This window comes from Mesoplodon densirostris, chromosome 14 (assembly GCF_025265405.1).
Source record: "Mesoplodon densirostris isolate mMesDen1 chromosome 14, mMesDen1 primary haplotype, whole genome shotgun sequence".
In the NCBI taxonomy this organism is placed as follows: Eukaryota; Metazoa; Chordata; class Mammalia; order Artiodactyla; family Ziphiidae; genus Mesoplodon; species Mesoplodon densirostris.
Genome location: NC_082674.1, coordinates 74791501 through 74807112, shown reverse-complemented (window position 1 = coordinate 74807112; position 15612 = coordinate 74791501). Strand labels below are relative to the sequence as shown.

The window sequence follows — 15612 nt, the reverse complement described above, 5'->3', positions numbered from 1 at the left end:
GGACAAAAACTATATGATTCCATTTACATGAGGTACTTAGACAAATTCATAGAGACAGACAGTAGAATGCTGGTTGCCAGGGGCTGCAGTAGGGGGAATGGGGAACTGTTGTTTAATGGGCACACAGTTTCAGTTTGGGATGAAAATAAAAGGTCTGGAGCTAGATGGTGGTGATGCAGAAACAAATGCGAAGGTACTTAATGCCACTGAAATGTACACTTAAAAATGGTTAAAATTGTAATTTTATGTTATGCATATTTTACTACAATAGAAAAAAAAGGTATAGCAATCAAGACAGTGTGGCACCAGTATAAAGACAGACAAAACAGATCAACAGAACTGGAGAAAACTCAGAAACGAACTCACACATTTATAGTCAACTTGATTTTCAACAAAGGCACCAATGTAATTCAGTAGAGAAACATGTATCTTTTCAACAAATGGTGCTGGAACAACTGGACAAAGCTTGGGGGAAAATGAACCCTTACCCTTGTATCACACCATGCACTCAAATTAATTTTAGATAAATCATAGTTGTAAGCATAAAAACTAAAATTATAAAGCTTCGACAAAAAAATAGATTATATTTGCAACATTCAAACAGACAAAGATTTCATGAACAGGACAAAAAAAACACTAGTCATAAAAGAAAAAACTGATGTATTGGACTTCAACCAATTTTTAAAAATACACTCACCAAAAGACATTGCTATGAAAATGAGAAGGCAAACCACATACTGAGAGAAAATATTTGCAAATCACCTATTTGATGAAGGACTTGTATCTTGAACATATGAAGAACTTATGAATCTGAATAATAAGAAAACCACCCAGTTTTTAAAAATGAGCAATTCTACAAATGTCAGTTAAGCACATGAGAAGATGCTCAGCACCAGTTATCAAGGGAAAGTAAATTTAAACTTCAACGATACACTACAACCTACAATAATGTCCAAAATGGAAAAGACTGACGATACTAAGGGTTGGCAAGGATATGCAGTAACTGGAACTTTCATACACTGCTGGTGGGAATGTAAAACAGAATCCCCATTTTAGAAGAAGCTTGGCAATTTCTTACAAGTTAAACTTAAAACACCCACCATATGACCACTCTGAGATATTTGCCCAAGGGAAACAAAAGCATAAGTCCATACATACAAAGACTTATACATGAATGTTTATGGAAGCTTTATTTGTAATAGGTCAGTGCTGGAACAACCCAAATTTCCATCAACAGATGAAGTGACACATGAATTGTGGTATGGGATAGAACAGTAGAATACTACTCAGCAATAAAAAGAGAGTAAACTCAAAGACTAGGAACCTTTCTTTTTCTCTGTTAAGTATTTCTTTATTATTTTAGAAAAAATATTTTTAAAAGAACAGAAAATAATATTAGAATGGGGAAAAAGGAGTAAACTACTGATACATGCAACAACATTGATAACTCTTAAAATATCATGCTGAGTCAAATTCCCAAAAAGTACATTCTATATGATTCCATTTATATAACATAATTTAAGGTATAAACTGATGGTGTCAGAAAGCAAATCAGTGGTTGCCTAGAGATGGAGAGTGAGGGTAGAGGGATTACCAAGGGTCACAAGTAAACTTTTGGGGGCCATGGATACATATATTTATTATCTTGATTGCAGTAATGCTTTCACAGGTGTATAATATGTCGAACTTTTCAAATCGTACACTTTAAACATGGACAGTTTACTGTGTGTCACTTTTACTTCAATAAAAAGTACAACCTAAGAATTCTAGGACATGCTAAACTGTGGTCCCCATCTGGAGCTGACAGAAAGGAGACTCAGGAAGTGTAGCACCCATGTATACTTTCCGGAGGGGGAAAAAATATCTTCATGAAGACAATCTGGCCAAGATGATTACTCATGAAGAATTGCAAATGAGGAAGCTGTCTTGTGAAAGATAAGCAGATACAGTAAAGAAACTGTGGAAATAAGGTTAGAAAAGCAGAAAGTAAATGTTGTTTTTGAAGTATAAGCTACAAAATAGAAAAGTCATTTAACTATAATAAGAATAAAAATCTCAGCACAACCCTAAATATTGAGAGAAAAGGAAAGATCACAATAGACACTATTTTGTTTCTGAAGTAATTTGAGAAATGAAGGTTTAAACATATCTTAAATACATATCTGAAACTTAAGCCCCGAAATTGAGAGAAAACAAAAAGGAAAGCATAAAAATTAGGTAGAATAGATTAAACACATATATAGCATGATTAAATGACATAAACTCATCTATTAAGAAAGACAAAAGGATCATGTTGAAAAAACAAAGCCCAACTATAGACTGTAAATACCTAACACAAAATGATTCAAAAATGTTGAAAGCCGAAGAATGAGCAAAAAATAAACAAGGTAAATGCCTCCTCCCACCCCACCCCCCAGAAAAGAAGAGAAAAATCAAGCAAAAAAAGGGTTACATTAGTAACAATGAAAAGATCTGCTATTTAAGTATTTTATAACTGAACAGCAAAAAGAAAGAAACTGGGGAAAAGAATACTGTGATTGAAATATAAGCAAAGAAAAGGAGGCAAATCACTTAAAGAAAAATAAATGGCTAGTAATCATATGAAAAAAGATGGTCAGCTCACCAAACTATGAAGCAATCCCTAGAAGAGGCTGAGATTTCCTATTTCACCATCTGATTAGTAGAAACCTTTGAACTCTATGCTCAGAGATAAGGGTCTGTCAGGAGTACTCAGGGCCCTAGAAAATGCCTGTGCCATGTATTTCTGTATTTCTATCAAATATAAGACATACCTACAATATTTCAAAGTAAACTTCACTGAATCACAGATACTTAAAGTTGGTAACGCTTGACATATTGCAAATGATCTTTTCACTGTGCATCTACAAAGATAAGCACAATTCCCACCCACAAGTCAGACTCCATTCTTCTGTTGCATTTAAGGGCTCCAGTCTCAGCCTAGCTCACTGCTAGGCTCCACATTCCAGACCAGTCTGAGCACAGCCTCTCTCAGAGAGCACCCCAAAGGGATATAAAGGAGGAAAACGAACTATTGTTCCACTCAAATGGAAAAGACTGCAAAAATAAGCATGGGATATATTCTCAAACAGTATTAAATTCTCTTGTCACAAAAATAATATATAAGTTTATCCCTATAACCTAGTGGTTCCAATTGGGGGCAATTTTGTCCTCCGGGGCATTTGGCAATGTCTAGAGACATTTTTGATGGTTGCAACTGAAAGGGCTACTGGCATCTAGAGGGTAGAGGCCAGGGATGCTGCTAAACACCCTACAACACATAAAACAATCTTCTTTCCTCATCTCCCAGCAAGGAATTACCTGGTCGAAAATATAAATATCGCCAAGACTGAAAACCCTACTGTAACCTGAATTTTATAAAGACATATCAGTCATTTAGTTTTCATTTGTAATAACATCTCCTTACATTATAATTCAAAGTGCGTAACTGCCACAACTCTCTCTATCTCTAGTGGGCCTCGCAGTTCTTAATACACTGGAAACACTCAAATTACATTTACCAGTCCAGGATCAAACAGTGTATGTCAGAATTCAAATCTTGTGCTCTTATCTGTAATTATTACACACTTATGACGACATATCCTTTTTTTTTTTTTTTTTTTTGGCTTTGTGGCTTGCGGGATATTAGTTTCCCAACCAGGGATTGAACCCATGCCCTCAGGAGTGAAAGTGTGGAGCCCTAACCACTGAACTGCCAGGGACTTCCCGACATACCCTTGATAAGACTGTATATGCCTAAAACTGACTTCTTTTAGCTTACACAAGCTGAAGTTGGCCATTCATTTCCTTTTATGTATATTTTACATTATTTTCTTAGTGGTTACCCTTATAAATTATAATATAAATTATAATTTATATCTTAAATCTACAACAAACTTGTTTGAATTCCTACCAGCTCAGCTTCAATAGTATACTTAATTCTGTCATTTTTCTATTTGTTTTCTACATGCCTTATACTGTTTTATTCCCTCATTTCCTATAGTCCTGTCATCTTTTGGTTTAGTTGATTTTTTGGTAGTGAAATGTTTAAATTCATTTTGTGTATTTCCTATATTATTTTCTTTGTGGTTACCATGGGGATTAATCTAACATCCTAAAGTTATAACACTCTAATTTGAATTTTTATCAGATTTAACTCAATCACACTCAATGTGTACTTCTTTACAGCTCCATCCCTACTTCTTTTGGTTGATAATGTCACAGAATTTCTTCTTTTTGTACCCAAAAACAAACTAATAATTCTTTTAAGTACATTAGTCTTTAAATTATATAGAAAACAAAATGTGGAGTTACAAACCAAAGTGACAATAATCCTTGCTTTTAGACTATTTTTTTAATGTATTAGTCTCAAATCTTGTAGAAAACAAAAAGTGGAGTTTCAAACCATTGTTACAATAATACCAAGTTTTAAACTGCCCATGTATTTACTTTTACTGTGATCTTTATTTCTTCATATGGCTTTACGTTATTGTCTAGTGTTCTCTCATTTTTACCTGCAGGACTCCCTTCAGCATTTCTTGCAAGGCAGGTCTAATGGTAAAGAGCTTCCTCAGCTTTTGTTTATCTGGGAATGTCTTAATTTCTCCCTCACTTTTGAAGAACAGTTCTGTCAGTTATAGGATTCTTGGTTGATAGTTTTTTCCTTCTAATACTTTGAATATATGGGTCCACTGCCTTCTGGTCTCCAAAGTTTGTGATGAGAAATCTCTTAATAACTTATCAAGGATCCTTTTTATGTGATGAGTCCCGTTGCTCTTGTTGCTTTCAAGATTTTCTTTGCCTTTTTAAGGTCTGATTTAACATGTCCCAGTATGAGTCTCTGAGTTCATCTTACTTGGAGTTCACTGAGCTTCTTGGATGCTTATATTCATGTCTTTCATTAATTTGTGATATTTTCAGGCATTATTTCTTCAAGTATTCTGTCTCTTTCTCTTTTTACCTTTCAGGACTCCCACAATGCATATGTTGGTTCACCTGATGGTCTTAGGCTCTACTGACTTTTCTTTAATCTTTCTGTTCCTCAGCATCGAGAATTTTTCACTTCAGTTATTGTATTTCCAGCTCAATTTTCTTTTTAATTTCTTTTTTCCCCAGCTTCACTGAGGTATAGTTGGAAAATAAAAATTGTTTATATTTAAGGTATACAATGTGATGTTTTGATATACATATACATTGTGAAATGATCACCTCATATACTTTTTTCTTGGTGAGAGCAATTAACTACTATCTTAGCAAATTTCAAGTATACAATACAGTATTATAACTACAGTCATGTTGTACACTAAATCTCTAGAAGTTATTCATCTTGCAAAACTGAAATATTGTACAAAAACTGAAATGAAAAATTCATTAGAACGATTCAAAGGCAGATTTGAGCAGGCAAAAGAAAGAATTATCAAACTTGAAGATAAGACAGTGGAAATTCTCGATTCTGAGGAACAAAAGGATGAAAGATTAAAGAAAAGTCAGTACTCCTCTTATCAGCAAAATCTGACTGCTCTCAGTTTGTGCCCTTCTAGGGGTACTTCTGCTTCTTGGATGGATTCTGAATTTCTCTTCAAAGTATTCTGGTACCAATATTTACTTTTATGTCAGTGTTTCTGTACAAGAATGAGAGCTAGGGCTGCCTACTCTGCCATCTTGATGACATCACCCATCAAGGTTTTCTATCTTTTTATTGATATTTCCATTTTATTCATACATTGTTTTCTTGATTTTCTTCACATCTTCCTTTAGTTCTTTGAGCATCCTTAAGGTGACTGTTTTAAAGTAGAGCTACTTCAAATTTGTATAGTAGAACTGCCATCAGCTCTTTTTCAGATAGTTTCTGTTGATTAATTTTTTCATTTGAATGAGCCATACTTTGTTTCTTTTTGTACACTGTGATTTTTTGTCTAAAACTGGATATTTGAATTTAATAATGTAGTAACTCTGGGTGTCAGATTCTCCTCCTTTTCCAGAGTTTGCTATCTGTTTGCTTCTGTTTATTGTTTTTGGTTTTATGATGTAGGCTATGTCTGTGCCAAAGATAAGCCTGAGGTGTAAACTTAAGGTCTTCTCAGGTGTTTTATGAACCTGGGTTTCTCCCTGAACATTCAAAGTGATTTTCTAATTTCCCCCATATATGCAGTGGCTTTTGAAGGTTGTCAGCCCTTTAAATCTTCTGGTTCACTTCAGGGTGAGGAACTTTTAACCATGGGGGAGTTGCAACAATAATGGCCGCCTGCCTCTCTGTCTAAACCTCTGCGATCAAAAGCAGCAATCAGGGTATGGATCCCCAATATTTGGAGGACAGAATCCTTTTCTGCCCACAGGCTTCTGCAAGCTGTGTGCAAGCTGTTTGATGAACATGCAGAGCTGCTTGCCACAGGGCAGGGGGTGAGGGTGGGTAACTGCTTCTAGGCTAAGAGCTGAAATGGACCATATTTTACTTTAATTTACCTCAAGCCTTCCGCTTGAAGCTATAAGCCTTCAAAAGACTCCAGAGTCCCAATATAGTTATACTATTTTTGTTATTGGTGTGAGGTCAAAGTTTTATTTCTCCCATATAGATATTCACTTGTCCTAGCATCCTTTATTGACTGTTCCCCAGTATTTGCTTTCCCCAATATTCTTCAGCGACACTTTATTCATAAATCAAGTATCCATATATGTGTGAGTCTGGCTAGACTCTGTTGCCTTTTCTGATCTATAGAAGTGGTAAAATTCATACGGCTCAACATAAACATAGAAATGCAGTTGTTTTTTATGTATCAACTGTTATCCTGCTAAATTGCTTATTGAATCTAGTAACTTATCTGTAGATGCTTTGGATGACCTCCATAAACTATCATAATCTGAGGTGCATAACATTTTTTTCTTCCTTTCCAATCCTTTTAGTTTTTAATTCTTTTTCTTGTCTTTATTTATTTTTTAAATTTATTTATTTATTTATTTATTTATGGCTGCGTTGGGTCTTCGTTGCTGTGTGCGGGCTCCCTCCAGCTGCGGTGAGCAGGGGCCACTCTTTGTTGCGATGCACAGGCTTCTCATCGTGGTGGCTTCTCTTGTTGCAGAGCACAGGCTCTAGGTGCGTGAGTTTCAGTAGTTGTTCTTGTCTTACTTTATTGGCTACAACTAGCATGATGTTGAATATAAGTGGTATTTAGTGGGCATCTTTGTTTGATCCATTCTTCATCTCAGAGATAAAACGTACAGCATTTCACTGTTAAGTATGTTGTTTACCATAGTTTTTTCCACACTCCTCCTCCTTAATAGATATCCTTTATTATATGTGTCAGCTGGAGTTCTCAGCAAGATCCTGAGGCAGAATCCTCAGTGTCTGCTCACCTTAAGAACTGATTCAGCTTCCTACGTTCTATATACCAAATCTTAGTAGCCTTGCCAAGCAGGAATTACAATGGTCAAAATACCAACTAAAGAAAACATGGGCTAAGAGGATTGCTACGATTTCTAATCATATCCTAACATTACTAGTGATAACGCATGGAATGCACTGGAAAGAAATGCACATGCATCATACTGTGGAAAGAGCTCTGGAACCAGGAAGCTGAGTACTTACTGGATGCTGGATTCTCACTCTAGCAACTGAATATTCTATGAGCCTCGTTTTCCTTTTCTTTAAAAATAAAATAGGAAATCAAGTCCAAACTTTCTAGCAAATTTTTAATGTTCTTACAATTTTTACTGACTTACCATCAATTAATTTTTAGGACTTAAAAAAATCACCATGAGCCAAGCCACATGAATGTAACATAAATTCCACAATCTGGGAACGAATGCTCTCAAGCAAAATTCTAATTTTAAATAATGTAAAACAAGGTTGTTGCTTTGACTCTCTTCCTGCTTTAGCTTTAATTTAATTTGGAGAAACCCAATAAATATTCTGCCACAGAAATGCTACATTAACATACTTCTCTTCTAATCACAAGAAACCAGGAGCTGTTTAAGAAATAGCTGAACTTATTGGCAAATTATCGCCAGAAAGAATGACATTATGTCAAAATTAAAACAGTTGTTCCTAGGAAACATTCTTCAACATTAAAATGAATGATTTTTATAAATTTCTATTCAGAGGGGTCTTATGTTCTGTTACTTGCAGATATATAATCCACTATATACAGCATCTCAACATTAGGCATTCTGCAGGAGGCTTAGTGAGGTTTCACTGTGGCTGAGGTAACCAGTGGTAATACCTGCCCTTAACACTCCAGTCTAAAATTACCTTAGCTATAAAACTCTGAGGCCTCCCCCAAGCTCTGGTCCAAGCATTTCAGCAGATCCAAAGAGGATGAGCAAATGACATCCCAGCTGACGAGCTCTTCCACACCCAAGTCCTTTTAGACGTGAATTGACAGCCTCCCCCAGCAAAAACACGTCAAGCTTCAGAATTTTCAAAATGGATTATCAACTTGCAACCTAGATGTCTAGTTCCTGAAGGACATAATAAATCCTTTTTCAGTCAGTAAAGGATAACTACACTCAGAGAATTTTTTAGAAATTCAGTCCTGAGTTGCCTGCTCTCTAGATCCTGCAAATCACCAAAAGGGAGATGTTTAAAACAGTGATTTCTATAGGTTCTCCAAGTTCTCATCTTGCAACAGATTAAAGAACTAGAATAAGAGACTAAGATCATTTTCTAGCAAGGTGGCTTTACAAAACTAGAGATCATTATATATCTTCAGTTGTTATTCACTTTTAAAATATAAAAAGCCATACAAAGACTTTCTGCAAGTACCACGCAGCCACTGCCTGCTGCGTTTCTCAACATCTCTTATGTAAAAGTAGAATAATAAATTTATTTAAAAATTTAGAAACAGGGAAAAAGTTTTCATCCGAAACATTTATTTGCTTCATTGTCAGAGAAAAAGAACCTTACAACCCATCACTTTTTTCCTTGCTTACTTTGTTTGGCTTAGTGTCTGAAATCTAAATTTATGCTAAAACGCAAATCTTATTCCAAGTCCCTAGCAGAATTATTTCTCTATTGCCTTGATCTAACTTTAATTTTCACTTTCCTGCCTTTATTATAAGCTATAGGAGAACTATTTAAGTCATATTTAGTTATAAGTAAGTAAACAAATACATCATAGGCAGCATCATGTAATAAAGAGACTAACAATCACACCTGGAGTGAGAAGACCAGAATTCTAATACCCATGCCATTACTGCAAAGTCAGGGGATCGTGGGCAGCTTTCTTAATCTAAACCTTGGTTTCCCCTGAATATAACATGAATAAAAAAATTATCAGCCATGTTATCAAATAACATGGTATTTAAAAACACATGTTATTATTACAAAGGTGGTGAGTACTGTAAGACAGGCATAGAATATGAAAAAAGTTTGGAAGGAGAAAATCAGCCACAAAAATCAGGGTTGGTTAAGATGGCTTTTACTGTCTCTTTCAGCTCTGAAATTCTAGAACTGCTTTTTAGCTGAGAAGACTAAAATAGGCTTCACGGTGATATGTGAGCTACGTCTGAAAGGCAGAATAGGATTTTTATCAGATTACACCTTCTAATTTTATGTATAATATATATATAAAGACATGGCTTAGAATGGCTAGTGGAAGGATGATATAGATGTAAATCTGCAGAACTTATATCCTCTGGAGAAGTTCTCTTCCAGATAAATATTTTGAGGTCCAACATCCGAATTCAGCGTTTCACTCACTGGCTCCATACTAATAGAGCTTACCACCAATTCCACTGCTCCTGATCTGACTCTCCCCACCTAACCTCTCAACATCCCCCAGAAATATTTTATTTAAAAGGTAATCCATACAGCTAAGGAGGTATTTATTATTACCAATGACTCTACTGCCCTGTCTGCATATGAAGCTCATAAAATATATTTCATATGAACCAGTTACGGTTTAAAAGAAAAATAATAATCAGATGTTATTCAAGGCTTCTTGACACTGAGATAATTCTTCAAGCTTAAAATAAAATTACCTGTAGAAGCCCTCCATCATCAAAACGCAGTACTTCTATTATGCTCTCCGACTGAATAAATGCTGTGAAGGAAACAAAACATATTATCACTTAATGGGAACATAAATTTCATTTAAATAAAATCTTTTAAAGTTAATTACTACAACTTAATATTTTGAAAATATACTGCTTGATGGTGATGGCTGAAGAGAAAAATCTGACTCGTTCTTCAGGATTTTAGTAACTATGAAACCAAAACAATACAACCCAATTGAAAGTATTTTTAACAACCTACAGGCTATGTAAGCCACTCACAAAATATTTACTCCTGCTATACTGCCAGAAAGCACAAAACAGTAAAATTCAACTAGATGCAGCTGATTATTTTCACTGATAGATTAACTGAAAATAACATAAACACATAGGAAACATCACTAGAGGATTTTATTTCCCCCCAAAATGGTAAGCTGAAGTTCTATATCATTTGCTCATTTGTAGTGATGACAGGACCTGGGATCAATGGTCAAAACTCACTTGGTGGGGGAGTGGGCAAGGAGAATGGCAAAAGGAGATTATTCCATTCCAAGAAACTGAGTACAATGCAAAGACAGGGTATTTAAAAAGCTAACGTACGTTTGCCATACAATCCAGCAATTGTGCTCCTAAATATTTACCCAACTGATTTGGAAATTTATGCCCACACAAAAATCTGCAAGCATTTCCTTATAGCAGCTTTTTTTTTCATAATGATCAAAAACTGGACACAATCAAGATGTCCTTCAATAGCTGAATAAAGAGACAAAAGTAGATTAACCATACAGTGGAATATTAGTGATAAAAAGTAAAAGAAAGGGCTACATGCTCTATGATTTCAAGTATATGCCATTCTGGAAAAGGCAATACTATAGAGATGGTAAAAAGATCAGTGGTTGCTAGGGGTTTGGAGAGAGAAAGGAAGGGTGGAATAAGTAAAGCATGGGGAATTTTTCAAAGCAGTGAAACTCTTCTGTATGATACTGTAATGGTAGATGCAATTAACTCTATGCATTTGTCAAAAGCAGAACTTCACAGCACAAAGCGTGAACCTATTGTATACAATTTAAAAAAAATCGTTTAGGAGATCAGGAATCCCAAGATAGACTACAGAATATGACAAAACAATTTAACTACATAGCAAAGGTATGAAACCATCTCCCTGAAGTAGGGTGGAGGGGGGAAAGGTGCTGACCTAAGTAATTTGGAAATGAGTGGAATCTGTAAGACTAAAGGCAACAGAAACTGTACATAAGCACTATCTCTAGTTAATAAAGTTATTTTCCACAGGGGTTTGGGTTAACCATCCTGACGCTGCTATACATGTACACTGGAATTGAAAAACTAAATATATGGATGGTGGATGGTGAGAGATTTCTCACTGTCAGAATAAGAGTTTACACAAAAACAAGGGAAGGAGGCTAGAACAATCTATGTGGTAATGGATTAGAGTTGGCAACATCAGTACAAACTCATGTTGAGCTTAATAGAGATACAGATGGTTGCATATAAAAATATTTACAGATGTGCATGTACACAGGTTAGTATACACACATGGATTACAAGCCAGTAGCAAAAAGCACATCTAGCACCTAGATCTTGGGTTCTACTACCATTCCCCAATAAAAGGAACTGGGGCTTCTTGGAGAAATGGCTGAATCTAGGACTGGGGCAGGAAATACACAAGATGAAATGGGAGCAACTTGTGCCAGAAAGTGCTTAAAAAAAAAAAAAAAAAAAGGCTTACATTGATGGGAATATGTCAAACAGATGTAAGAGTTAACAGTAAGTGTTCCCAAATGGCCAAAGCTGGAACAACTTGGGCAATAACGTAAGTCAAGCAGTACTGGATTAAAACCCGAAGTATCAAATAAATATCTGAGTCCATACTGGTATAAATAAATGAATGAATAAATAAACATGGGGGAGAAGAGACAAAACTTTCAGGCAGAAGAATTCTAAACAATTTATATAGAAACTCTTCCACTTAGAAGGTGGAACATAGCTCCCCATTCCTTAAGCATGGGATGCATATAGTGACTCCTAAAGAAAACAGTATGGAAAAGAGGAAAAAAAGAGTAACTTTACAATGGAGAAACCTGACCAACGTTACCTCAGTCAGATGATCAAGGTCAATATCCACAGGGAAAGGTCATGTGGACAGTACCCTTGATAGGTCATAACAAAAATGGCACTTTATCTCTGTGGTCTTCCTCCCCAAATCACATAACTCCAGACTCATCATGAGAAAAACATCAGACAAATCCCAACTGAGGGACATTCTACAAGACACCTGACCAGTACATGCCTGAAAACTGTCAAGGTCATCAAGAACCAGAAAAGTTTGAGAAACTGTCACAGACCAGAGAAGTCTAAGGAGACATGACTACTAAATGTAATATGCTATTTTGGATGGGATTCTAAAAAAGAAAAAGGAAATCAGGTAAAAACTAAGGAAACCTGAATAAAATATAAACTGTACTTAATAATAATATACTAATACTGGTTCATTAATTGCAAAAAAGTACCATATTAATGTGAGATGTTAATAATTGGGCAAACTGGGAGGGGGATATAATATGGGAACTCTGTACTATATTTAGAATTTTTATATAAATCTGAAACTGTTCTAAAATGAAAAGCTTATTTTTTAAAATGCATGAAACCATGGTGCTTCACTTGGCTTAACATGACCCTCACTGGCTCCTTTTTGTTGGTCTTTGGGTAGTCCACGAAGAAGCCTACTGTCTAATCCCATGTACCTGGCTTTTTCAGTATGACCAAAGCTGAAAGTCACGCAGCAGATGAGATGCCAGCTAATGAGATCACTTCACCTACTAGCATGGTGTCTTTCCTGCCTGCTGAGCATCGATTTCCTCTTATTCTCTTAATCACACCCTGATTTTATTTTGGGAAAGCCCTGTCCTCCATTTCTTGTGTTTCTCTTCAACCACAGCTCCAACTTGCTCTACCCTGCTCATTCCCCACCAGTTCTTCGTATATACAGAACATTCAGTAACACTGAGTGCGTGAATGAAATCCCACCTTTCTGCTCAGGTGTAAGTACTGGTATTTGCACACATTGATACAAACGAACTCTTTCTGGTTACCTCTAGTCTTAGCTTGTAGCTGCCTTTCAAAAGTGAGATCAGAGCTAATGGCTCCAACGGAATTACTGACATAGAGTACATGTGGAGTACACAAAAATGTCTCCAAATAAAGTGATAAACCATTAAGAAAAAAGAACTGTGAATGTAAAAGGCTCTGCCCAGCTCACCCATCCCATTTCTCATCCCCTCCCCCACCCTTTTAACATAAAGTGAAATTTTAGATGATCCAGAAAACCGTTTTGTTATACTCCTGTTGAATACAGATTTACTGATGTAAGAACACAATGAACAAGAATTAACTGAACAGTCAGATGCTCACAATGTACAAAAAGTCTAGCTCCTAGTTAGACGCTTTCCATCTAGTTAGCAGAGAAAACAGACCAAAAAAAGTAACAGAAATATGCTATATCTGGTGCCTGCAAATCGAGTTATGATATAATGACCATCACGTAAGTTCCCACCATCAAGCTAGATCAGACCTTTATCTAACTGATGAGAACTTTACTAAAGAAAGAAAAGCAGTAATATAATTTGGGTGTATTGTATTTTTAATTAGGAGCTTTAAAAAAAACCCAAAAACATGATTACCTTAGTTGAAAAAAATTAAGAGCGGCAGCTATTTTATAAAGTCCTGAAAGGGAAATATTGTGCTATACGTCAACAGCTTTCCTTAAAATATGTAGAAATGAATAGGATTCAACTCTGGCATAAAACAAATTAGAGTATTTTGCTTTAAATGATCAATCATAGTAACTTCAAATTATATGCCTAGAAAAACAGAATATGTACTTAATCATTTAATGTGTCAACAGTTATTAAGCTATACATTACAAAAAGTAACAAAAGCAGGTCAAGTTCACACATCTCCATATCTCTAGATTTGAAACCACAACTGACAGCTACTTCCTCTCCCAAGAATTTTTGTCCCTTATTTTACACTCTAAAGGAATCCCAAACTGTCTCAATGTTCCCCAGTTAAAGCAGCAATCTGATGTATCAGAAATAAGAATACCATCTAATAATTATCAATCACTGTGTTATTAAACTTCAAACTAATCCTATGACATAGACTTTATGGATTCCATTTGAAGATAAGCAGGCACGGCGAGGTTAGGCTCGAAGTCACTCAGCAAGAAAGTGGCTAGAGAGGGGCCATAAATTTCAGCAATGGGACCCCAGAACCTATGCTTCTAAACCCATCACTATTTACTTTCAAAGTAAAGTGACACTAATGCTCACAACCACCAGGACCTTTAAGCAAAAACCTAATTTTAAAAGTCAGCCATGTATTTCCAATAACAAGGGAGGAAAGGAGGACTTATAAACACAAGAGGTTTCAGTTCTGGCTTTTATGATTCTATGGGCATTTACTCTGTGCAGCTGGGCTCGGTAAGACCTACTTTAAGCGCCTCATATTCACCCACATCACCATGATGTCTGAGAGTAACAAAGACATTTATTTTCAGCGGAAAAATCTCACTGTGTCAGTTATTTATCACTTACTTTCAAAACAGAAGATCAGAAATTGAGTTTACTTCCCTATCTCATTTAAATGACATTTAAATGTCATTTAAAAGAATGACATTTATAAGAATGACATTTATAAGACAAAAATATCTTCACTTTAAGGGCAAATCTTTCTCTACTATAATTAGGGTTTTTTTTCTTTTAGGTAGAGATTCTTTTTTCTGAACACTGCAAATGATGACTAGATACAATGCTTGTTTTCAGACATCTTTTATAATAATTCATGAAAACAATGAATGTTGTAAATAGTTAGTAGGAATACATGTCATTTGGGCGTGTGTATGGGGGCGCAGGGGTGTGTACTGGGCATCAGGATCCTAGGCTGTCACCATCAAGTCTTTACTTTCTGGCCTTCTCAGTCTCCTCACATGAGGGGAGGAGGCTGGACTAGTGAAATCCATGATTTTTTTAAAAATCAAGAGAAGAAAGAGGCACACAGGCAGGACTTGAAAGGACTCCCAAATCCTGCGTCAAACAGCCACCCTGCCTGGAACCTCTTCTCGTGGTTGGTGTCTCCCCCTTCAAGTCTCAGCCTCAAGAGTACCCTCAGAGGGGACCCCCAGTGACTGCTCCAAGCCACTCCCTGTCCCCTCTATCCATGCCCTATTTTAACTCTTATCACAACCTGTAAACAGTTTCTGGTTTGCTTGTCATCTAGCACAGAGTCTGGAAAATGGAAGAAAATAAATATTGGTTAAAATAATGGCATTACTATCTCAGAATTAATTATTGTTAATGATATTAATGTCTCTTTTATAGTTACACTTGTTCAGGATTTTATTTCAACAAAAGGCTCAGTAACAAATATTTTTAAACATTCTGGACTAGGTTTGTATGGGTCCCTTCTATCCATAAAGATACTTTATGACTGGAACCTTGTTTCTTTCCTCATTAATTTTCTTATCTGAAAGAAGTAATATACACCTACTTTGTTATCTTCTTCCCACATTAAAAGTGCAAAGGAATTCAT

The 15612-nt window shown here is 35.8% G+C and overlaps 1 protein-coding gene across 2 annotated transcripts in view; it reads right to left on the bottom strand.

Moving 5' to 3' along the window:
• Positions 1-15612, bottom strand: part of TMEM131 (transmembrane protein 131) — a 199288-nt gene that overhangs the window by 136067 nt on the left and 47609 nt on the right. For both annotated transcript variants that reach the window (XM_060116828.1, XM_060116829.1), the window contains exon 2: positions 9994-10055. In XM_060116828.1, the coding sequence (XP_059972811.1) occupies positions 9994-10055 (62 nt within the window). The remainder of the gene's footprint in view (positions 1-9993; positions 10056-15612) is intronic.